Below are 24,161 nucleotides of genomic sequence, written 5' to 3'. Positions count from 1 at the left end.
AAAATAGAGGATGTAACGAATGACATGTGTTTCCATGACATTAGGAGAGCAATATTATATAGATGTGATGCTTTAAAAGATTAAAATTACTCAATTGCAATACTTTAGTAACTAAATTGCATACTTGACTTGGTTTGAATTTTTTTAAAAAAATTTATTTTCTTTTATCATGTCTATTCAACTTTAAAATTATCAAATAAAAATTTATATTTTAAAACAATGGTCATAAATAAATAACTAAACAAATAATGAAAAAATGAAGAAAACAAAAAACAAATGAAAAAGAAAATATAAAAAACATTAAAAATGTAAAAAAAAGAATATATAAAAAATACACAAAACACAAATACATTGCCTACGAACCACTAAACAGGAAAGGACATTTGTAAAGCTTTAAAATTTAAAACAATGTTAATAATTAAATAAGTAATGGAAAAAATAAAAATACAAGAAAAAGACAAAATTAAACGAGAATAAAAAAGAAAATATATATAAAAAATGTAAAAAATATATAAAAATTACAATTTTGGCAAGTTTAATATCTGTTTTCATTTTCCTTTTTGTTTTGTTTTGTTTTTCTTCTCCCCTTTTTGCATATTTTCATTATTTATTCATGAACACTATTTTAAATTTTCATTTTTTTAATTTGATAATTTAAAAATGAATAAAATTAAAGAAAAAAATAAACAAAAAAAGAAAAATAAGACAAAATAAGATACGCAATTTTAGTCACATAAACATATATACATATGTTATTTGTCACAATTTTTTGTCATATTTTACTTATATTTACATTGATCGAAATTTGAATTAATTAAAATCATTTTTTCCCGATGAATCGAATAATTAAAAAAAATGTTATTTGCCGCATTAGCATGTTAGCATCATGGTATTACTAACATATGATGTCAAAATGTTTTGTTAAAAGCCCGACAATAATTTAATGTTAGACCAATAATACTCAATTTTAAATAAGCAAAATCTTTTGTGATCAAAATTGCACGATCTAAAATTATGAAACCAAAAGTAAATTCAAACTTAGAATTATTATCACTTTCATCTAGTCACATGTGTGATCTTATTCTCACATATTAATCATTTATCCTTTTTTAATTTTTTAAATTAATTTTAATATTTAAAAAAAATCACTAATAATAAAATTAACTCTGCATCACAATTTTATATATTTAAAATTATTTATTTATTATAAATTAAATTATAATATAGTTTGTGTATATAAATTTAACTATATAAAAGGCTTTTATCCTTTATTATAAATTTTACTCATACAAAAAAAAAAACAATTAACCTCTATTCATTGCATATGTTAACATACTAATTAGTATAAAACTTTGTAAATTATACCAAATCAGAATAAGACCTTTAGTTATACAAAAATAAACAATCAAATACAAATTCACCTTTATATATAAACATATAAAACTATATGCTGTCCTCCACTTTTCTCACTCTTCCGAATTCACTATTTTTGTTCGAATGTTTTTTTTTTTCTTCACTCTCCTAATATGCATCTAGTATATATTCTCTCATGCTCTTAATATCAACAAATGGTGTAATGAGTTGACAAGAGTTTATAAGAAAAGACTTACGTTTAATATCTCTTGAATACACCTTAAAAGAGAAGGGATAAATCTGTGATTAAATTTAAATCAAATCATAATTAAAAGAAATTATTAATAATTAAAAATTAAAACAATAATATATTATAATATAAATGATTTATCATAAATATAAAATATAATTTGTTATGAAAAATTATAGACAAATTTGATCAAGAATAATTTTCTCTACCATAAAAAAACAATTTTCTCTTGAATACTCAACAGTAATAGGCATGGTTGGTTGCATCGTGAGTGCCACTGAGAGGTCAAACTATCATTATAGTGTGAATTCCGTCATCTGTAAACCAACACATCGCACTCAGCTCTCACTCTTACTTCCTCCTACGCAGGTTCTTTCTCAATCAACACTTTACTTTTATTTATAAATCATGTTTCTTCTCGTGCCTTTATCTGCCCAATTCGTTTCGTGATAATGGGTATAATTTGGATTTAGACATAAACATATACATGGGATCAAGTTTGTCTTTTTCCTCCATTTTTTCTCTGGGTTTTATAATTAAGTATGCACTTGTATTGGGTTTGTTCAATGGGATAATTTAATTCACGCTGAAAGTTGCTAGCTAATCTTACTTGTGCAATTTGGCTTAATTTGTGAACCCCACCTGATTATTTATTTTTTTGTTTTGATCAATGAATAAGTATTTGCCACCCCAATTTTCTTTGTGACATGTCATTGATGATTTGGCGCCTGGTTTTTTCACTATCTTTCGCAGGTAATTGCATCATAGAGGTTATTTAAGATGAGGCAGAGGCGTGAAACTGCTTCAGCTTCATCTAAAGGATCAAGCAGTGGCGAAGCAAGCGAAGAAGAGTCAAGTAGTAATGGTGCTGAAATCCGCACCACTGCTTATGTTGGAAACCCAAGGAGGTCTTCATTTGTGTGGCTGGCCTTGTTGCTAATCATCACTTATTGCTGTTCATCCATTTATCATTATCAGTTTCAGAGCATGCCTGTGCCTCTTACTGCAGAAGAGGCCGGCAAGAGGGGGTTTTCGGAGATTGAAGCATTCAAACATGTCAGGGCCTTGACTCAGGTGGGGCCTCATCCTGTTGGTTCTGAAGCTCTGCATCTTGCTCTGCAGGTTGGCTCTTCAACTTTGTTAATCTTTTTTTCCCATTGTTGCTGTTCTTATTTCTTACTTTTCATTAATTCGTTGGATCACAATCATCAAGAGTAAGTAAGAAGTTTTAGACTTCATGGTAGTTCCTATGATGAACAAGAGTAATGATAGCTTTTTGCATGTGTGATTCTTTTATTAATATTAATGATAGTTCATAATGAGCAACAGGAGTAACAACAACCTATACAACTGATTGTGGTAATTTATTAGTCCATTTTCTGTTAATTATTATACATTTATTTTGACTAGCTTCCAACTGCAGTATGTCTTGACAGCATGTGAAAATATTAAGAAAACAGCTCTCTGGGAGGTAGATGTTGAAGTGGATCTTTTTCATGCAAAGTCTGGTGCAAATCATCTGCGCAGTGGCTTATTTTCAGGGAGAACACTTGTTTATTCGGATCTAAATCATGTTGTAGTAAGAATCTTGCCGAAATATGTATCTGAAGCAAGGGGGCAATCTATTCTGGTCTCTTCTCATATTGATACTGTTATTTCTACGTATGTTTTCTTCATCTATTTGCTCCCATACTTCTGTTTTGATCAATCATTGCTTTTTTCTTTGTTTTTTAAAATGATGTTTACAGATTACTGGGATGCATTTATCGTTGTGACCTGATTTGCCAACATAAATATGTTGTACATGGGGGCTTGTGTCTGTATGTAATTTTGTCCATCTATGATCAATAATTGACCTCTTATGTAGAACTCTATGTTGGTCTGCTGCAGGAGAGGGGATTGGGGATGATTTCATAGTGGGGAGTATTGTTGGAGCCCTGATTTTTATGGAGAAAGGTTAAAAATATACATAATCCTGTGTATGTTGCTTTGTTTGAAATCCTCACATTAGTGGTTTTAAACAAAGGAACATTCAATTCTTTGATCAGTAAGAGAAGGATAATATCAATAAACCACTGATTGTGGATAAAAATTAAACTCATAACATTATGAAAGTAGGAGCATATTGGTCCTGGGAAGGATATTTGAGGAATGACATTGTACTACTAATTGGAAGTCGTAACAGGGACATGAATAAGAATTCTAAAAGTCATAGTAAGAAATATTTACAATCTCAAGCTTTTTTGTTAAAAATATTCATCAGCCTCTCCTTATGCTATTTGGTGCTATTCTGGAATTCCATGCAAGCATGCAAAGTGACTGCTCTAAAAAATTTTGCTTTTGCAATTTGAATATTTGAATTTTTTTTTAATTAGTTAAGTGCACTCTATTATTTGCTGCTAAAAATATAGCATTGATTTAACAGAGCAGGGGCTGGAGATTGTAGTTCATGTGTAGGTGTTATGCTGGAACTTGCTCGTGGAATTTCTCAATGGGCTCATGGATTGAAGAGAGCTATTATATTCTTATTTAATACAGGTGAGGAGGAGGGTCTCAATGGTGCTCATAGCTTCATAACCCAGGTATGGAATTATTTTTAGTTGTTAATACATCCTTATATTAAGTAGTTTTCTTACTTGCTTCTCATGTGGTTTGAAAAAATGTTTTTTAAATTTACAGATTATAAGACTGATGTTGGGATTAGAAGAAATCTATTAGAAAGATGTTAATGGACTTTATCTCAATTTTCATGTGATTCCTTCCATTCTTTTGTTTTCTAACCCAGGACAATAACTTTATAATATTTTTTTATTAAAAATAATTTTGTAAATTTTTAAAACATAAGTAGTTTTTTTAACACCCTTTAAAGTAGTGCATGTGGCAATAATATCTTTAAATCAAGTCTTTTCTTTTAAATTACAAATGTTGGAATGATTTTTATTGGTATCTAAAATCTAAAATATGTTGTATACAAATATTACAAACAAAAGATTTTTTTATTTATTTTTGATGCAGCATCCTTGGAGCAAAACTGTTCGTGTGGCTATTGATTTGGAGGCCATGGGCATTGGAGGGAAGTCTACTATTTTTCAGGTGTGTTTATTGATCACCATTAATTTTTTATGAAATTTTAGGGTGTACTTTGACAAAATGTTTTTGTTTTCACTTCTTATTTTCACTTAAAATTACCAAATTGCTACCTTGTTTTCATTTATTGTTTTAAAAATTAATGCTTTTTTCTATTGAGACAAATATATTGAAAATGAATGACAAAATTATTCATTCAATGTTAGTTCTGTTGGAAATAAAGTTGTTTTTCAAAAAATTAAGCTGCATGGTTTCCTGTGCTGTCTTATCTGAAATATCTTAAATTCTTCATTCTCTGATGAGTTTATTTTGATTAGAACTTTTAATGGTCTTATTGTTTACTATTGAAGAGATTAGAAGTTGTGAAATGCTTGACTGCTTAACCCATTCAGCTGATCTATATTTATATAGACTTAGGGAGTAAATACAATTTGAAATTTACAAGAATATTAATGAAGTTCTAGTACCTATGTACATGCATGTGAATTCCTAGATACATGAATATGTGACTAACTAGGTACATTAATAACTATTCTTTGTTGGAACAACTACCCATACAATGTTATAATTCCAACACTCCCCCTCAAGCTGGAGCATATAAGTCAAATGCTCCAAGCTTGGAACAAATATTTTGAATTCTTGGTCTCCCTAGAGATTTTGTAAAGATTTCTGTTAGTTGATCATTAGAACTAACGAATTCAGTAATAACTTCCTTAGAAAGGACTTTCTCCCGGACAAAATGACAATCAATCTCAATATGTTTAGTTCTCTCATGGAATACTGGATTAGAATCTATATGTAGGGCTGCCTGATTATCACAACATAGCTTCATTTGTTGAGTATTTCTAAACTTCAATTCTTGAAGAAGTTGTTTAATCCAAATGAGCTCACATGTGGCTACAGCCATAGCTCTACATTCAGCCTTTGCACTAGACCTTGCAACAACATTTTGCTTCTTACTCTTCCATGAGACAAGATTTTCTCCAATAGACACACAATATCCTGAGGTGGAATGCCTATCAATGGGTGATCCTGCCCAATTTGCATCGCAAAATCCAACTATTTGAGTGCTTCCTTTGTCTTCATAGAGTAGTCCTTGTCCTGGGGTCCTTTTAATGTATCTCAAAATTCGAATTACTGCATCCTAATGATCATTATGAGGAGATTGCATGAATTGACTCACCACTCCAACTGCAAAGGAAATATCTGGCCTTGTAATAGTGAGGTATATAAGCTTCCCAACCAATCTTCGATATCTTTCAGGATCAGAATAAGGCTCCCCCTGATTGGGTAGCAATTTTTGATTTGGATCCATGAGACTATCAATTGGTCTACAATCTGACTTACCAGTTTCTTTAAGTATGTCGAACACATACTTCCTTTGTAAGATGATAATCCCATCTTTTGACCGAGCAACTGCAATTCCAATAAAATATTTAAGTTTTTCCAAATCCTTAGTCTGAAAATGACTAAATAAATGTTCCTTCAGTTGAGCAATTTTTTCTTGGTCATTTCCTGTGATGACTATATCATTTATATAGACCACCAAGTAAACACATCTACTCGATGAGGTATGACAATAAACAACTGAATGGTCTGCTTCACTTCGTTTCATCCCAAAAGCCTGAACAACTGAGCTGAATTTTCCAAACCAAGCTCGTGGGGATTGTTTGAGTCCATAAAGAGACCTCCAAAGTTTGGAAACCAAGCTAGACCCCCCCTGAGCAACAAATCCCGGTGGTTGCTCCATATAAATCTCCTCTTCTAATTCCCCATGTAGGAATGCATTTTTAATATTCAACTGATATAGTGGCCAATGACGGATGGCAGCTATGGCAAGAAAGAGTTGAATAGAAGTAATTTTAGCCACAGGGGAGAAAGTATCTCCATAATCTAGTCCATAAATTTGGGTATAACCTTTGGCTACCAATCGAGCTTTGAGGCAATCAATCTGTCCATTGGTCCCAACTTTTATAGCATATACCCATCGACAACCAACAGGTTTCTTGCTTGCTTGGGGAAAGAAGAACCAACTCCCAAGTACCATTATGCTCCAAAGCTTGCATTTCATCAATCATGGCTTGTCACCATCCTGGATGATCAAGTGCTTCACAAAGATTTTTAGGAAGAGAAGATAAAGAGGAAACAAAGAATGGTACAAAGAAGAGAGATGGTGATAACTTAAGAAGTTATAAATAGGATAAGGATTACGTGTAGATCGAGTACCTTTCCTAAGAGCAATGGGCAAGTCAAGATTCTCTTCGGGTAGGTCCATGGTCGGGTTGTCCGCTGGAGTAGGACATGATTCAGCTGGTCTTTCATTACCTTCAAGTTCTACGTCAGGAATTTGAGGATGACGTTGATATATGATGGGTGATCTTTGAGTTTGCTCAAGTGGAGGATTGTCAAGAATATCTATGGTAGAATCTACAGTTGACTCTGATTCTTGCAAAGAAGGTGATGGACCAAGATAGGGAATAGGAAAAACTTCTTGAAGAGTATTGGACTCAACCATGGAGGGAGCAAAGTATGGTTTTTCTTCAAAAAATGTTACATCTGCAGAGATATAATAACGATTGTGAACAGGAGAGTAACATCGGTAACCTTTCTGTAATCTGGAATATCCAAGGAAAACATATTTGATGGCTTGAGCAACAAGCTTATCATGACTTGGAGACAAATTATGAACAAAACAGGTGCATCCAAAAATACGTGGATCAACATGAAACAACGGTTCTTTAGGAAACAAAATGGAATGTGATATTTTATTTTTAATAGAGGAAGAAGGCATCCGATTTATAAAAAAACAAGCTGTCAAAACTGCATCACCCCAATGTTGGACAGGTACATTAACATGAAGTAATAATGTCCGAGCAATCTCAACAAGATGCCTATTCTTCCTTTCGGCAATGTCATTCTATTGAGGAGTATGAGGACTGATGGAGAATGTCCTGTGCTGACAAAAAAGAAGAAATAGCAGAAAAAAGTATTCTTTCGCATTATCACTCCTAAGAATCTTAATTGTCTTACCAAACTGAGTTTTAATTTCATTAACAAAAGAAGTGAGAATGGACAAAATTTCAGATCGTTCTTTCATTAAGAAAATTCAAGTACATCGAGAAAATTCATCAATGAAAGTAACGAAATATCTATAACCCATAGACGAAACACGACTAGGACCCCATATATCAGAGAGAATAACCAAAAAAGGGGAATCAACACGACTTTCAACATGCCTAAAAGAAGAACGAACATGCTTTCCTAGTTGACATGACTCATAAAATAGGTCCTTTATTTTTTCAAGACTCAGAATCATTATTTTTAATTTAGATAAATGTGGGTGTCCCAAACGTTCATGAAGGAGCTTTGGTGATGTGGCAGCACTGCAAACCTAAGAAAGATTAGGCTTGAGGTAGTAAAGACCATGAGAATCATGTCCTACGCTAATCGTCCGACCCGTACCACGTTCCTGTATGACAAAGGAGTTAGCATCAAATGTTACTGAACAATTACGAGAACGAGTAAGCTGACTAAGAGATATTATATTGAAAGGACAATCAGGTATCAACAAAACAGAGTTTAAAGACAAAGAAGAAGTGGGTGATACATGGCCGATTCCTGTTGCTGCAACTCTAGAACCATCGGCTAAAGTAATGAAATGAGGAATTTTAGGAGGAGAGAGGGATGAAAATAAAGAACTATTACCAACAATGTGATCAGAAGCACCTGAATTAATTATCCATGGACTTTGATTATTACCAGATTGGGAAATGCAAGCAGTGGAGTTATGACCACTTATAGCAGATGATGTTTGAGATTCCTTGGCAGCTTTTAGCTGGAGATACTCTTGATAGTCAGCCTCCAAAAATTTTATCTCAGATGTTTCAGACTTTAAAATATTCACCGATTTTCCGGAGAATCTGTGAATAGAATAACAAGTGTCTTGTGTGTGGCCAACTTTCTTCCAACTCTCTTCCAAGTGTCTTGTGGGAGGGCGACCTCCTCTTCCAACTCGTCCTCCTCGATTTCCACGACCACTTCGTCCCCCTCGATTAGATACCATGACAAAAGTTTCAATATTGTCAACTGAATTTCCTCTTATTTTTGGTGAGGGGACTCGAAGGAGCCGAGTAATTAAATTCTCTAGAGAAGGAACTTCTTGGCCAGTTAAGACTTGGTCACTAATATGATCAAAATCTGGATGCATCCCACGTAGTACCAACACCATATATAGATTATCAAGTTTCGTCTTTATGTCTTCAAGTTTATCGACTTCCAATGATAATTTTAACTCCTCCACTACAGATTGGGCTTTCGAAACATAGGCAACCATGTCATGATCAGTTTGTTTAAGAGTGACCAATTTTTGAGCAGCATCATATAATTGTTGAATGTCATTAGCAAAAACACTTTGTACCTTTTTCCAGAAAGAATAACAAGTTTTGAAGGCTTTGAAATTTGTCAATATAGCTGGCTCAACAGACTGCCACAAGAGAGCACAAAGCTGATAATCAAGTTTCTTCCACTGCTCGTGTTTGTCTTTTGAAATCTTTTCTGAGGATTGCTTTAGATGTTTATGATAACCTTGGCCAAGAAACCAAAGTTCAACAGAGGCTAACCATGCTAAATAATTTTTTCCATTCAATTTTTCTGAAGTGATTGTTGGTGTTCCAGAGATAGAGAAGACAGGACCATCAGTTTTCTAAGAGTCTGAAGCCATTTCAATACTTGTCAAAGAGTTGTCTAATCGGGGGAAAGAACTTTTGGAAATTGAGGTTGCTGTTTGGACAGAGGGACAAAGACGGGACTTTAGGTTCTGCCGACCAGATGCAAAAACCTTTAAAGAACAAACAAGGTGGCTCTAGTTACCATATTGAAGAGACTAGAAGTTGTGAAATGCTTGAGTGCTTAACCCGCTCAGCTGATTTATATTTATATAGACTTAGGGAGTAAATACAATTTGAAATTTACAAGAATATTAATGAAGTTCTAGTACCTATGTACAAGCGTGTGAATTCCTAGATACATAAATATGTGACTAACTAGGTACATTAATAACTATTCTTTGTTGGAACAACTACCCATACAATGTTGTAATTCCAACATTTACCTTTTCTGTACTTTCATAGACTTGAGTTGTGTCAACAATTGCTAATTTTCACTTGATTTTACTAATACAATCAAGTGAGAAAAAAAAATCTTTCTTCCATTGACAAGTCATCTATTTTTTTGGTGGTTACTCGTGTATTACATTCAATCTTGATTTCCTTTACCTCTAAAAGGAGGGAAACGAGTGTATTGCACCTTAAAAACTATTATTCAATCTTCGTTTGTAAGCTTTTAAAATAGAAATATTATTCAGTTATGTAATATCCAAGTATTGTTCTTTCTGGTGTTTATTAATTCTGATAATAAGTTCATATCTCTTACTAATGGCTTTGCATTTAGTAGGCTGGTCCTCATCCTTGGGCTATTGAGAACTTTGCTTTGGTAGCAAAATATCCATCTGGTCAAGTTATTGCACAGGTTTGTAGGTGTCTTTCATTGTACTTTTGTCTTTTATCAATTTTATGTCATTATTTTTTTAACAATCACTCAAACCAACCAATATTTTTCCTCCAGGATCTGTTTTCTTCTGGGGCCATAAAATCTGCAACTGATTTCCAAGTGTACAAAGAGGTTGCTGGCCTTTCTGGGCTTGACTTTGCATATTTGGATAACACGGCTGTCTATCATACCAAGGTTTCCTTCTGTCCTTACTGTTTTATGAAATAATTGGATTGCTTTTTGTTCTGCATTTTATTGCTAACCATGAAATTCATATTGTGTTGGTTGAAAGAATGAGATTTAACAAAGCGACTCTTCAAGAGAGCACCCTATACAAAAACAGATTCGTTACTGTGGTTTGATTGTCAATTCTGAGCCTAGTTGTCATTGCTGACAAGTTTGGTTTTAGAAAATAGATTTGTTACTGGACTTCAGATAGTTTGGATTGCTTGGCATGAACATACTTAAGAAAATAGTGCCTTCTTATTCTGTCAAGTTGTTTGTGCTTTGGTGCATTGGAAGGTGAGGGAAGAATTGAAATCTATTTTGGCTGCAGTTTGGCAGAATTGATTTGAATGACTGATAAGGGCTTTTTTTATAAGATAATATATAGGTGCTCTACTTTTATTGGGCAGGGTATTTTCATGTTTGCACTTTGTCAACCTTGAGTTACCCTACTTGAAAGTCCTCTTTGTGAATGGGATTAGAGATATGAAGAAGCATGAAAAACCTTGTGAAGATTGACATTTTGCTGAATCCTATCACATTAAATACTCTTTATATTAATAATATTGAAGATATGACAACCATTTGCACATAATTTGCTATTGTGGTGTTAGGTCACCGTAGGGGGTTGTAAGCTTGATTTTGCATAGCTGGTGTCTAAGGTTGGAAATGGTAGATGCATGTTGTTTCAGGATCATGTTGCAACAAAGAGCATCCTTTAAACTATTCTTTGATTTATTTATTTGAATCTCCTAAAGAATTTACTGGGTCAATGAACCATCTAGTGAAGATTTTGATGCATCTATTTATGATTTGTATGGCACTTTTATTGTTCTTAACATATACTTTGCCCTTAAATCTGTATGAATTATTTATTCTAAATAATTAAAGTTGTTATTACAAGTTGGATGTCATTTACTTGCATATTATTTTTAATAGATCTCATTAATTTAAGGAGAATGCATCATCTTATTTTTCAGCTACTTCTTATTATAATCATGTCTTATTCTTTTAAAATGTATAATTAATATTTGAAGTTTGTAAGTAGTGTCCTGGATGCATAAAATGTCTGCAATCTTCCACACCTAACTTTAACTATAAAATAAAATATGGTGGACAGATGGTAAGCTTTCCATCTCTTGATATGCTCCTTTTGGCCTAGCATGGTTTGCTTTAAACCATTTCTTTAGTGTTATTAGTGCTTTCCATGCAATCAATTAGTCAGTTTGCAGAAACTATGCTTGTGCTGAAGTAAGTCGTTGGATAAATATGCAAATATTAACTATTATTTCTACTGTAAAGAGGAAAATAAGAAGAAAAGCTAACCCCTTGATAAGTGAAGGTACCTTATGTCTTCTTGTTACAAATAATAGTGACTGAAATAGTTTGAGTTAATATGATTTTATAGCTACACGGACATATTAGGATTGACAAATAAGGATTTTATTATAGCCTACAATCTATTGATTGGGAGCTGCAAAATTGAATGTCATAAAGTGGTGGTGGAAGTGAAAAGATATCCTGGGGAAATAAAGGTTTTATTCAAATATTTTTATATCCAATGACAATAATATGTTATGTTTTCCCTTGTGCAGAATGACAAATTAGAGCTTTTGAAGACTGGATCTCTTCAACATCTGGGGGAAAATATGCTTGCTTTCCTGCTTCATATTGGGGCATCTTCTCATATTCCAGAAGGCAATTCAACTGAATCAGAGGAAGATATAAGCAAGAACAATGCCATTTACTTTGACATTTTGGTAATTTGTTACTCTAAAAAACTTTTTGGTTTTCTTGGTTATGCAAACCATATTCCAATTTTATGCTTTACTTTGTACATCATGTACTATTTCCCATATAATTGGGTGGTTGTAGCTTGGTATGCTACTGGCCTACCGTCATATCATTAGTCTCTGACATATGATGCATGTATTTTGTCAGGGAATGTATATGGTTGTATACCGTCAAAAGTTTGCTAATATGCTGCACAATTCAGTAATAATGCAGTCACTTCTAATATGGGTTACATCATTGGTTATGGGTGGTATACCAGCTGCAGCTTCATTGGCCTTGTCGTGTTTGAGTGTTCTCCTCATGTGGGTCTTTGCCTTAAGTTTCTCCTTCCTTGTTTCATTTCTCCTACCTTTGATATCTTCATCTCCAGTACCATATGTTTCAAGCCCAATGTTGGTGGTTGGATTATTTGGTGCACCAGCTTTTCTCGGAGCATTGACTGGTCAACATTTTGGTTTTCTTCTACTTCAAAAATATCTTTCGAATACACTATCAAAGGGAAGGCAGTTGACCCCCATTATTAAAGCAGCTGTTGTCAAAATGGAGGCTGAAAGATGGCTCTATAAAGCTGGATCCTTTCAATGGCTTATACTTCTCATTTTGGGAAACTATTTTAAAATTGGCTCTTCTTACTTGGCTCTTGTTTGGTTAGTTTCTCCGGCATTTGCATGTAACTATCACTACCTCACTTTTGCCTTTGTTAGAGCATCTTTTGTGTCATGCTACTAAATTTTGGTTGAAATATCCAGATGGTTTTTTTGAAGCAACACTAACCCCAGCCAGGCTACCAAAGCCACTCAAACTGGCAACCATAATTCTGGGGTTAGCCACTCCGATTTTATTTTCTGCAGGCATATTTATTCGGCTGGCTGCTACACTTATAGGGGGTATGGTTCGATTTGATAGGTAAATTTTCCCCCCTAATCAGTATACATGGCCTGACCTGTAAATGAGCCAAGTCTTAGAGCTTTGCTAATGATGCTTATTTTCTTTTGGGTGTGGTGTGGGTTTTGCTGCTTGTTTTCGTTTTACATATTTGTATTCTACAATAGTGTCCTGCAGCCAATTTTAGGATAAGACTAGAAACATCAAAAGCAAATTATGGAAAAAGATAAAACAATCATGAAGGATCTGAAAAATTTTAATGGGCTATATAGCCTATACTACACATATTGAAGCCAAACTTTAGAATGAAATTTCTGTATTCACTTCTTTTTGGTCATCTTTAATTATGTTGGAGTTCATTCTTATACAAACTATGTAGCATTTTTTTTTGTTATAAAACAGAATTCCTTGATAAAGAAAATTGAACTATAAAAAAAGAAATTGGAAATCTTTAATGAATGCCAAAATGACATCCAATAAGAATTGTTAGATTATTAGTATAATTGTTGAGTTAGGAGTCATTATATTAGAAGTGTTATTGGGCTGGGTTGTACTAGTTCTGGTGTTCAACTATATTTGTATAAAAAGGAATATAAGGTCAATGTTGTGTTACATCACATATCACAACTATTCAGATTCTCAAATGAAATAATGTCTTTCCTATGTTGAACTGAATCCCTAAAATCTCAGCATGACATTGGAGCTGTATAATCTATCATGGCATTTGCCTATAAAATTTCTTATCGTCTCATGTATGAAGCTTCTTTCTATTGCATTATTCTCTGTTTTCATGTTGCTTTAACTTCTTTTTTATGGAAGCTATGCTCATTTTTCCAGACATCATTCATCATTGTATCCATACGTGTTTGTTTTTGTTTGTCCTACTGTTCTTTAACCATTGTTTCCCTCTAGTTCTCCTGTATTTCTCTAATTTCTTCCAGGAATAGCCTTTTATTCCATGCTCAATACTTCAAAGCATAAGGATTAACGAGAGAGAGTTTTTTGTCTTCCAGTATTGTTTTTGATAAACATCCTGTTACAGTGGCTTCTACCATTCTGCCCCCATAATCATGATGCTACTATCACCACTGCCATTATTTCTATCTTTATGCATCCACTATCATTTCACCTTCAGTCAGTTGCATTCACCATCACTTCACTATCATTGCCATTGTCTTTAACTCACTACCACTATTTTATCACCATCCATTTTTTTCACTGGTCAATTTTCACTTTTACAGTTAGCATCTAACTTACCTTTCTTTACTATGCAGGAATCCTGGTGGTACTCCTGAATGGCTAGGAAATTTTGTGATTGCTGCTTTTATTGCTTCTCTTTTATCCTTGACCTTGGTGTACCTTCTTTCATATGTCCATCTTTCAGGTTTGTCTACTGTATGCTCTTTTGCAAGCAACATCGAAATCTTATTATTTATGATACTGGGATGCTTATTGCTTGGTTTTAATGAATGGATGCTAAATTTCAAAGAATTTTTCGTCACATGACATGCTGTTTGAACCTCATACTGTGATGCTATTCCATGATGCTCTTTGTTTAATTGGTGATTTGCTGTCCAGGTGCAAAAAGGGCAATCATCCTAGCTACTTTGGTGCTATTTAGTTTATCACTTGCAGTTGTATTAACAGGTGTTGTTCCACCATTTTCCGAAGACACTGCTAGAGCTGTGAATGTAAGTTTCATTTATATGTATATTTTATAGTCCTTTATGTCACTTAACAAAGCACTTATTGTACCTAAGAAGACACACAAAGCTTCCCTGGTTTGTATTGTTTATGATTTGTGATTTATGATTTATGATTTATGATATGATGTTTATCTACTATTAGTAGTTTTCATTGCTGTATACGGTTGGGGATGTCTAAAGTGATTCCCAATTTGTTAATGGATAATTAAAAGTATAGTTGTTAACTTGTATTTGAAAGAGAGAGAAATGAGAGGACATGTGAATAAATCTGTGTGTATGAATTACACAATGGAGCAAACATTTATATTAAGTGTCATAATGCAAGGATAATTACAAGAATAAAATATGCTGCATTTACAATATACTATAATTGCATATTTCCAACTCTCTCCCTAGTTAGAAATTAGATCATATATAACTAATTCAAGGACCTCTTAATGACTTATTGAAAACATCCATAGTTGATCATTTGATTTGACAAAGCTAGTGCTGATGTCTCCAGATTAGGTTTTCTTTCTAATTAAATGGTAACCTATCTCCATGTTTGGTCCTCCCATGAAATATCGGATTTGAGGCAATATATGTAAGGCTGCTTGATTATCACAAATGAGTGTCATTTGCATAACCTCCTCAAATAATAGCTCTTTGAAGTTTGAGCTACTATTTGAGCCAGATAAGCTCACAAGTGGTTGAAGTTATGGATTGATACTCGCTTCTGAAATAGATTTTGCAACTATACTTTTAATCCTTGCTTTTCCAAGAAATTGGATTATCACCAATAAAGATGTAATGACACAATACATCCACATATCCAACAATCCATATATAACCTTTGTCTTCATATAGTAGACCTTTTCCTAGAGCCCCTTTAATATACTTCAAGATATGGATTACTGCATCCCAATGTCCTTCATGTGGAGAATTAAGGAATTCGTTTACTTCATTCACTGCAAAGTAGATGCCTGGACGAGTAAATAGTCAAATAGTTCAATTTCCCAACCACTCTTCTGTACCTTTCTGGGTCTGAAAGTGACTCCCTACCCTGACAGAAGTATGGCATTAGGATCCATAGGAGTATCAGAAGGTTTAGCACCCATCAATCCTGTATCCTTTGATGTTCGTTACATACTTTCTTTGGGAAATTACAAAGCATTCTTGGATTGTGCCACCCCTATCCCCAAGAAGTATCCCCAAGGGAATGGTGATTCAGGACATTCTTAAGTAGTTTATTGCCAGTATATCCATGAAATTTCTCCTAACATCTCCACTTTATTGAATATTTTAGAATGTCTTAAAAGCTTTTTAGAATATATTGTGTGGGTTTAGAATCAACCAGTCATCTAATTGAGGAAGTAATCTTATGAGTTGTTTCCTATTCATAATGTTTCTTGATTTATTTTTTTTTTTTTTTAAGTCTCGATTTTCTTACTGTACTAGGGAATTGACTTGTACTAACGATACTATACTATAATATTTGACCTAATTTTTAGTACTAGTCTGTATATTGCAACATATTATTACACACCATATCAATAAAATTTCATTATTCCTAGTATTTCTTTTCTTTGTCTTCCTACTTCCCTACCATAACCATATAATTTTGACAATTATTAAAAAAAAAACTAGGATAATAAATAAAATTTTCTCTATGTATTTTCAGGTTGTACATGTTGTGGATGCCACAGGAAAACTTGATCAAGGACAGAATCCAATATCATATGTATCTTTATTTTCTAATACTCCTGGAAATTTGAACAAGGAGGTTAAACAGATTGATGAAGGTTTTGTATGTGGTAGAGACAAAACAGTTGATTTTGTGACTTTCTCGGTTAAATATGGTTGTTGGACCTATAATGACACCACTAATGACTGGACTGAGATGGATATTCCTACAATGAATGTTGTTAGTGATGCTAAAGGAAATGGAAGAATTACACAAGTTTCAATCAATACAAAGGGTTCTATCCGTTGGGTTCTTGCAATCAATATAGAAGAAATAGAAGATTTCGAGTTTAAAGGTACTTTTTTTTTAATGCATATTTGTAGTTTTCCTATTTGTAGTTATTTGTAGGAATTGAACACGATACCAGGAGATTTACAACACTCGCACACCCTACTCAACCAACTGAGCTAAACCCCCTTGTTATTAATATTGTATTACATTATATATCTATTGGTATAAACCAATTATCCTAAAAAGGCTTAAGTCATTAGGTAAAAGATTTTGTATTAACATCTGTAGTACACATCATCATGATCAGTATAAAGCTTACTTTTGCTGGACATGATAAATGCTCTGTTGATGAATTGTGTTTTTTAATCCCTAAGGATTCACTAGAAGAATAAATGCAAGCAAGCTAAAGTACTAAAAGTTCTTTAGAATTCCCTTTTACTTTTAATGCAGGATCGTGATGAGAACTACATTATGTTGGTATCAAGTTGCTCTAGACCATGCCCATCAAATAGAAAATACTTTCTTTTCTTTATATCTTTTACATGATGGTTTGAAGTTAAATGTAAATTGGCAACGTAATCCCTTCTGGGATGTTTCTCACACAGGCATTGCCTGTTAAACTTGAATTGTCTGTCTTAAAACCTATGTTAAACTTGTGACCACTTATGAGGAAACCTATTCTGGAATCAGGTAAGGTCAGAATAAAAGTTTAGCTTGTTATGTGATGTTTTTGTTTCACATGACTAAAACAGTTTGTTACCTCGCCAGAAGGTAAATTATATCGGGGTTATAGAGTACGCATATGGAAATGAATGAAAATAAAGTATATAAAGCATGGAAGTAAAATTGTTTGGATTGTAAAACCGTGATGACTCATACTTGCACAGGTTGTCTAAAAAATATTGAATATTGAATTGTAATATCTTGTTACTTTTCTTAGGGTCTCTTATGAACCTTGTGTTTTAATATTTTAAGGTTGTATTCACTTTGATGATTCTGAAACAAAGTGGCACGAGCAAAAGATCATATTGACATATTCTATCAAAAACTTGCATAGTGGAGATGGAGGCATGCATTGATTAAAATGATATAGTTCTTGATACTTGTTTCCTAGTGTTGCTATATTTATGATTTTTTTATAGTCTGAATTGGTGTTGTTCTTCTCACTCAACCTCAGATGCAAGGAATTCTGAAGAATTGATTTCAGTTGACAAAAAGAGTAGTGTGGATGGTTGGCACATTATTCAGTTTTCTGGAGGAAAAAATGCACCAACATTGTTTGATCTGACTCTTTACTGGAGGTCAGGTTCAACTCATAACTCTGATAGTCCTCTTCTGAAACTAAGGACTGATGTGAACAGATTAACACCAATAACCGAACGAGTCCTTGAGAAGCTTCCTCGTTGGTGTTCTTTGTTTGGCAAATCCACCTCTCCTTACACCTTGGCTTTCTTGACAAATCTGCCTGTTAAATTTTAGGTACTTTAATTGTGCTCTTGATTTATAGGATATGTCTTAAAATCTTCACATGTAAGGAGTTCTAATTCTTTTTGCCATTTTTGTCCTATTTATCGTCCAAACATTTGTATTTTATTTTTTACAATGTGATTAACGATTTTAATTATGGAGAGTCACTACAATTAAATTTTATGAAAAATGCTAATAATTATGTGAAATTTATAATGAGTGATTTTTTTTATTGACTCGCATGAATTTCACTCTAACAAAATAGTATATGTTAACTAACATTTTTCTATTATTTTATTGCCCGGTAATTTTACTCACGCCAGGAACCAGCGACATATAAATTCTTACACAGGTCGTGTTTAATTAGTGCTGAAAAATGTTTTTTCTTGCTAGAAAAATAGAACAGTTAATTTTAATATATGCACTTTTATTATAAATTCTTTTTTAAATAAACGTTTAAGTTGTTCATCCAATCAAATTAATATTTTTAATATAATGGGAGAATTAATCTCATATTAAGGCATGCGGATGAAAACAAGCTACTTGAGGTCAACAAAACTTCTTTGCACATTATCTATCAAAATAGCAATGTCAGCAATACATATCTTAAACAAATGTAAATCAGTAAAAGTCCAGTGTGTCTTTTCTTGCACAATGCACATCTATGTTTTTGTAGCTTTTTAATATAAAGGGTTAAAAAGCAAATATAGTCTTCACTATTTAATTTTTTCTATCCCACCAAATAAAAGGAAATAAAGTTTTACTTTTCCTTCTCTTCATTTCCACCAAATAATATATAAATCTCTCTCTCTCTCTCTCTCTCTCTCTCTCCTTTTCATTTTTTTCCTTATATTTTCTCTTAATTTCCAAACAAAGGCATTTACAAATCAACATCCCTATATTTTTCTTATGATTTTAATTATATATATAAATCAAAGTTTAAAAAGAAGAAAATTATAGTAACGAACCTTGTATTTTTCTATCGCGCAACTCTTTGATATAGTAAATCCACCAAAATTTATTTTTTTCTAAGCACTGTAAATACTTATATGTTAATGATACATTTTATGCACACACAATGACCGCTTAAGCTTACCACCCCGTGCAAATCATTCCCCCTTTCCAGCACTAGACGAATCATAATAGGTTATATGTTAATAACATCTAAATGTGTTTACTACACTTCAGTACAGTTTTAATCTAATTTAGGCAACAAAGGAGTTAACGAATAATCTATAAGCAAAATTAAATGAGCAAAGTATGCTTTATTTTAATTTATTTCTTGTTTCGGGCCATTCCATAACTGGACCTAAAATGTTAGATGTGCTGGACCTTCTTGATTGATCGGTCCTGAGATCCAACTTGATTCTCTGCTTTGAAAGATTTTAGTGTATGGTTGATCTGCACCTAAAAATATTGTAATATGCGTTTTAATATAAATCTAATGGATATAACAACAAAATTCTGATCGATTATCAAAATTATTTTTGTCTCAAATATAATTTTATAACAGATTTCCAAGCATGCTTTTAATCACCCACTACTACTACTGCCACACAACGTTCGGAAAGCTTATGGTGATTATTACTCTTGTTCATAAAAAATAAAGAAATTTCTAATAATGAAGTCCAATAGACAACTCACATAACACTCATACATTTATTTTAGTAATCAAAGTTTCGCTCTTATGATCATTAAGCGAATCTAATCAACTTACAATAGAGTTGTTGACAAGTTGTTCATCATATACATTGTTTTATTTGTTTTAGATGACACAGTTGCACCATACTTTTGACGCATTTAATGTTTAGAATCAACCTATTAATTTGTAATTTTACCAATCGCCACTATGACGCACATGCACTCCATTCTCAAGTAACTCATCCACCTTTCAGTGCAGGTAAGAAATGCAAGGTGTTTCTACTTCCACGCAACATGTGTTGTTTCAATTCTAAATCACCTTTATGAAAACCAGGAAAAAACAAAACCAAAAACGCAGGAACACAAGATTAGCGTGAAAAGTGAAAACCAATCACTCGATTTTATTTTTTTACTTAAACTTTCTATTTAGAGAAAAATTAAAAATGGATAGGTTAATTAAATTTGGAGGTAAAGTAATTTTCTTTTATGATGGATTTTGGAGGTAAAATTATAAACCAACATGGTTTAGGAGTATGATATTATTTCATATAAATGGTTTTTTTTAATCATAATCGCTTAAATAAACATACTTTTGAACGATATAGGATTATAAAATAGATCTTTTTTTAAAAAAATTATCTAATTACTATCCGAAATCATTGTATCTATCACGTGTAGGAAAAAAAATCTGAAGACATGGACGGAAATTGTAGACAAATATTAAACTCAAGTCTAATGAAGCTGTAAGTGTCAGGTGGCCCCACAAGTCTGGAAACTCTTGTAAGCATAGCTTGGCTAACCCAACCAAATTGTTGTTCTCTCACTTACTCACCCTTCTCAGTTAGTTCTCATGTTATGATTCAATCTCACAGAGAATCTTATGATTCTTTGAGTGAGCAGAGAGAGAGAGAGAGAGCAAGACACCCCTCCCTCTAAGAAATGCGGTCAATTCCTCTGGGAACCTCAGTATCTCCAACTCCTATAAACACCTCAAAGTTATCACCTTTCAGTGTTAATTTTAAGAAACCAACCACTTTCCCATCTTGGGGTTCAACTCCTCCTCATGAATTCTCTCTCTCCCAATCAGGTACCTTATTTCTTGTTCTTTTTCAATAGTACTTTGCTGCACTGCTGGATTATGCTTGCTTAACTTTTTTCTTTCTTTCTTTTTTAGTTATTTTCTTTTTAAGGAAATTATTAGATGGGTTGTTGAATTTGTTGTATTAGCAAACATGTGTCAGACCCTTTAATTGTTATAAGATGAACTGGATGGTCATTTGTTAATTTTATCCAATTCTTGGAAGCTGATGATGTCTGAGAAATTTGAAAGCTGGAGTCAAGTTGTCTTCTTAGGAAGATTGTCAAGAGAAAATTGTGGGGGAATTGAAGGACAGATGATCGAAGGAGGATTAAACTAGACGATTTTCAGTGAGTGCTGCGGAGAGACATGATTGTAAAAATGAAAATTTTTAAATTATATTTGATGCCATTTTCATCATAAGAAAATGATAATGCAATTCTACAAAGTTATTTGGAATCACAAATCATTTATTTAGTTCACGTAATCCTAACTCTTAAATTTTACCTTGATCATCATTGAGGACTGAAACATCATATATAAAGTATGGTTAAACTCTTGTCCAAGTTTCTATTTTCAGTACTACGGATTTTGATTTCACTTAATACAGAACCATACTCGTTTTGGCCTGATTTATTTATGGAAGCCAACTATGAGTGGGGACTAGTAATCAAGGAGTGGATACATGGGGTGATGGAATGTTTCCCATTTATTGGATCTGGCTCCTCTAAATTGAGCAAATGTGTAAAGTGAGAAAGTATGAATCCAACCTTGATTTGAATAATGTATCTCATAAGCTTAGCCCTCTTTAAATCAAGGGTGCATACACACCTTTATTTTCTTTATGCATTTCATTTGTTTGAGTTAAATCCTTCCAACATGGTATATTCTGAGATGTGTCATCAGCAAAATTGATGGATATTCCGCATCAATGTTATGGTGACAAAAAAAGTTATATTCTGAGATGTTAACTTGGGTAGGAACTAAAGGGTGTGGTGTTTGGATGTAGGATTATGTAGAGCAAGTCAAGTTGTTGATTTGTTCCCGACTGTGTCTCCTGAAATTATTGTTCGGGAGGCCAGGCTAGAGGACTGTTGGGAAGTGGCAGAGACTCACTGCAGCTCCTTCTTCCCTGAATATTCCTTCCCATTAGATTTTGTGCTGAGAATGGACAGATTGGTGGCCATGATGGCAGGATTCACTCTACCAAACGGTTGCAAGAGAATTTGTTTGGTTGCCGTTACTGGCAACTCATTTGGTGAAACTGTATTATTTGGAAGTGAAGATTTCAAGGTTGGTGGTTTTGATGGGAAAATCAGCCTCAACAAGGGATATGTGGCTGGTATATTAACAGTGGATACTGTTGCAGACTTTCTTCCTAGGAAGGGGCCATTGCGACAGAGAAGGTGAGTTGAAGCTTGCTTCTGGATTGTGTCTTTAAGATTTGCATCTTAAATTTTGTCAACTTCATGATTCACCATCTTGTTCTTGTTGCTTCTTAATGAATATCTTCTTATTTTTTACTTCTGCAACTTTGCCTATGTCTTCCTCTTTTGTCAAACTATATAGCCTATGTCTATAAATATTCACTGTTATACCAAACATAGGAACTGATGTCCAGAAAATGTCCTCTGCACCAAGCATCAATAAGATGATAAAATATTCTGAAAAGTATTTGATTCCACAGTTATGTTCTAAATCATACATACCCTAAGCGCATCCAGCTTACCCTTTTTTAAGTCTCAAAACAACTACCCCTCCGTCCCTAAATATAAAATTCTTTTAACTAATTCAAACTCTTTAAGAAAGTTGGTTAATATAGTTAGTAACATTAAATTTGTTAACAATTTGTATTATTTTGCCAAAATTTCCCTTAAGTTTGTTGAGACTCATAATCTCTCTTTTCACTTAATTGCTTTCACACCTAATTAACTAATGTGTGTTAGTTTTTTTTATCCAATTCTTATAAGAGATATAATGTATTTATCTTTTAAATATATAGCATTTATTGTAAAGTAATAAAGGGCATTTGGGTTAAAAAATAATTAATGCAAAAGAGAACTTGGAAAGAGCTTTTAAAAAAGGACAAATAAAACTGAAAAAAAGTCTTATACTTAGGGATAAAGAGAGTAATAAACAGCCTTGATATCCCGGCATAGCATAAAGCTGTTGGTTAAATAACTGATTACATGCTCGTTAAATTTCACATCCACAGTTTCTTTTTTGGTTAATTTGTAACCTTTCAACTGAATGTGCCAAAAATCTTCTTTTATGCTCTATATATTGGCCTAGAATCCTTTACCCTTCAAAATGGTTAGCTTCTGATTTTTCTAATTCTGTACATGACCATGTTGGATCATGATATTCATGGTTTATGCTTCACTTAGCTGCTGAATTTGTGCTGATAGCTGTAATTTTTTCTTCTTCAAATACTGTAGGACTGGAGTTGCATACATATCGAATGTGGCAGTCCGGGAAAAATTTAGGCGAAAGGGAATAGCTAAACACTTGGTAGCAAAGGCAGAATCACAAGCCAGAAGTTGGGGGTGTCGTGCTATTGCATTGCACTGTGATTTGAAAAACCCTGCAGCCACAAAGTTATACCAAGGCCAAGGTTTCAGGTGTATAAAGGTTCCAGAAGGAGCTAACTGGCCACATCCAAAGACCTCACCGGATGTAAAGTTCAACTTCATGATGAAGCTTCTCAACAATTCAACTGTTTCTAAATGAATTAAATACTCCTGAGTAGGGAAGAATTGTGTTCTAAAACATAATGTATTTTAAGAAGAAAAATCCACAAGAAAAGGACCGTCTGTTATTGAATTGTGTACATGAAAAAACCAACGAATTAGAGGAAAAATCACTTGAGAACCTTTTAGGTTGCTCCAGTAGCAAACATTCGTGTATAGTAATTGGCATTCTTTGGTATCTGAAATTCTGAATGCATTCAGACAAATAACAACGACCAGAACTGGAGTTAGAATTGCCTAAGCCCACTAATTGCAAAATACTTAACCCCTATCCATAATTTTTACTTAGAAAAACACCCTGCCATGTTTGCTCTGCTGTTTATGGATTGAACTTTGATAACAAGAGGGCTTGTCATTTTTTTTAGAGTTTACTAATTAGTGTCTTAAGAATGCCAATTAAAGAATTAAAAGAAAATGGGTTTTA

The 24,161-nt window shown here is 33.2% G+C and overlaps 2 protein-coding genes across 5 annotated transcripts; both read left to right on the top strand.

Annotated features, from left to right (window-relative positions):
* Positions 1-1,814: 1,814 nt before the first annotated feature.
* On the top strand, positions 1,815-18,477 carry LOC100803587 (endoplasmic reticulum metallopeptidase 1). Of its 4 annotated transcripts, none has more exons than XM_006589366.3 (14): positions 1,815-1,972; positions 2,357-2,725; positions 3,027-3,265; positions 4,029-4,185; positions 4,619-4,696; positions 10,142-10,216; positions 10,313-10,432; positions 12,058-12,222; positions 12,404-12,926; positions 13,006-13,162; positions 14,416-14,525; positions 14,720-14,832; positions 16,508-16,865; positions 17,979-18,477. In XM_006589366.3, exons 2-14 carry the CDS (start codon positions 2,384-2,386, stop codon positions 18,278-18,280), a joined length of 2,739 nt encoding a protein of 912 aa, XP_006589429.1. In that variant the 5' UTR covers positions 1,815-1,972; positions 2,357-2,383; the 3' UTR covers positions 18,281-18,477. The 4 variants fall into 4 exon arrangements, with proteins under 4 accessions (XP_006589429.1, XP_006589430.1, XP_040861802.1 ...); XM_006589367.3 differs by lacking the exon at positions 1,815-1,972 and adding an exon at positions 1,983-2,059; XM_041005868.1 differs by lacking the exon at positions 1,815-1,972 and adding an exon at positions 2,051-2,100.
* Positions 18,478-20,623: 2,146 nt separating this feature from the next.
* Positions 20,624-23,964, top strand: LOC100305894 (uncharacterized). The gene is made up of 3 exons (XM_003536304.5): positions 20,624-20,996; positions 21,997-22,393; positions 23,426-23,964. The coding sequence occupies exons 1-3, from the start codon at positions 20,849-20,851 to the stop codon at positions 23,715-23,717; spliced, it is 837 nt and encodes a 278-aa protein (XP_003536352.1). The 5' UTR covers positions 20,624-20,848; the 3' UTR covers positions 23,718-23,964.
* Positions 23,965-24,161: the final 197 nt, after the last annotated feature.

This window comes from Glycine max, chromosome 10 (genome assembly GCF_000004515.6).
Source record: "Glycine max cultivar Williams 82 chromosome 10, Glycine_max_v4.0, whole genome shotgun sequence".
In the NCBI taxonomy this organism is placed as follows: Eukaryota; Viridiplantae; Streptophyta; class Magnoliopsida; order Fabales; family Fabaceae; genus Glycine; species Glycine max.
Note: the sequence above shows the minus strand (reverse complement) of the source record. Positions and strands in the feature narration are given on the sequence as shown.

Bases quoted from the DNA above. Each gene is read 5' to 3' on its own strand.
- LOC100803587 (XM_006589366.3), top strand. From the start codon at position 2,384: ATGAGGCAGAGGCGTGAAACTGCTTCAGCTTCATCTAAAGGATCAAGC. The intron at 2,726-3,026 runs GTTGGCTCTTCA...TTCCAACTGCAG, and splicing joins CTCTGCATCTTGCTCTGCAG to TATGTCTTGACAGCATGTGA. The intron at 4,697-10,141 runs GTGTGTTTATTG...TGCATTTAGTAG, and splicing joins GGAAGTCTACTATTTTTCAG to GCTGGTCCTCATCCTTGGGC.
- LOC100305894 (XM_003536304.5), top strand. From the start codon at position 20,849: ATGCGGTCAATTCCTCTGGGAACCTCAGTATCTCCAACTCCTATAAAC. The intron at 20,997-21,996 runs GTACCTTATTTC...GTTTGGATGTAG, and splicing joins ATTCTCTCTCTCCCAATCAG to GATTATGTAGAGCAAGTCAA. The intron at 22,394-23,425 runs GTGAGTTGAAGC...CAAATACTGTAG, and splicing joins GGGCCATTGCGACAGAGAAG to GACTGGAGTTGCATACATAT.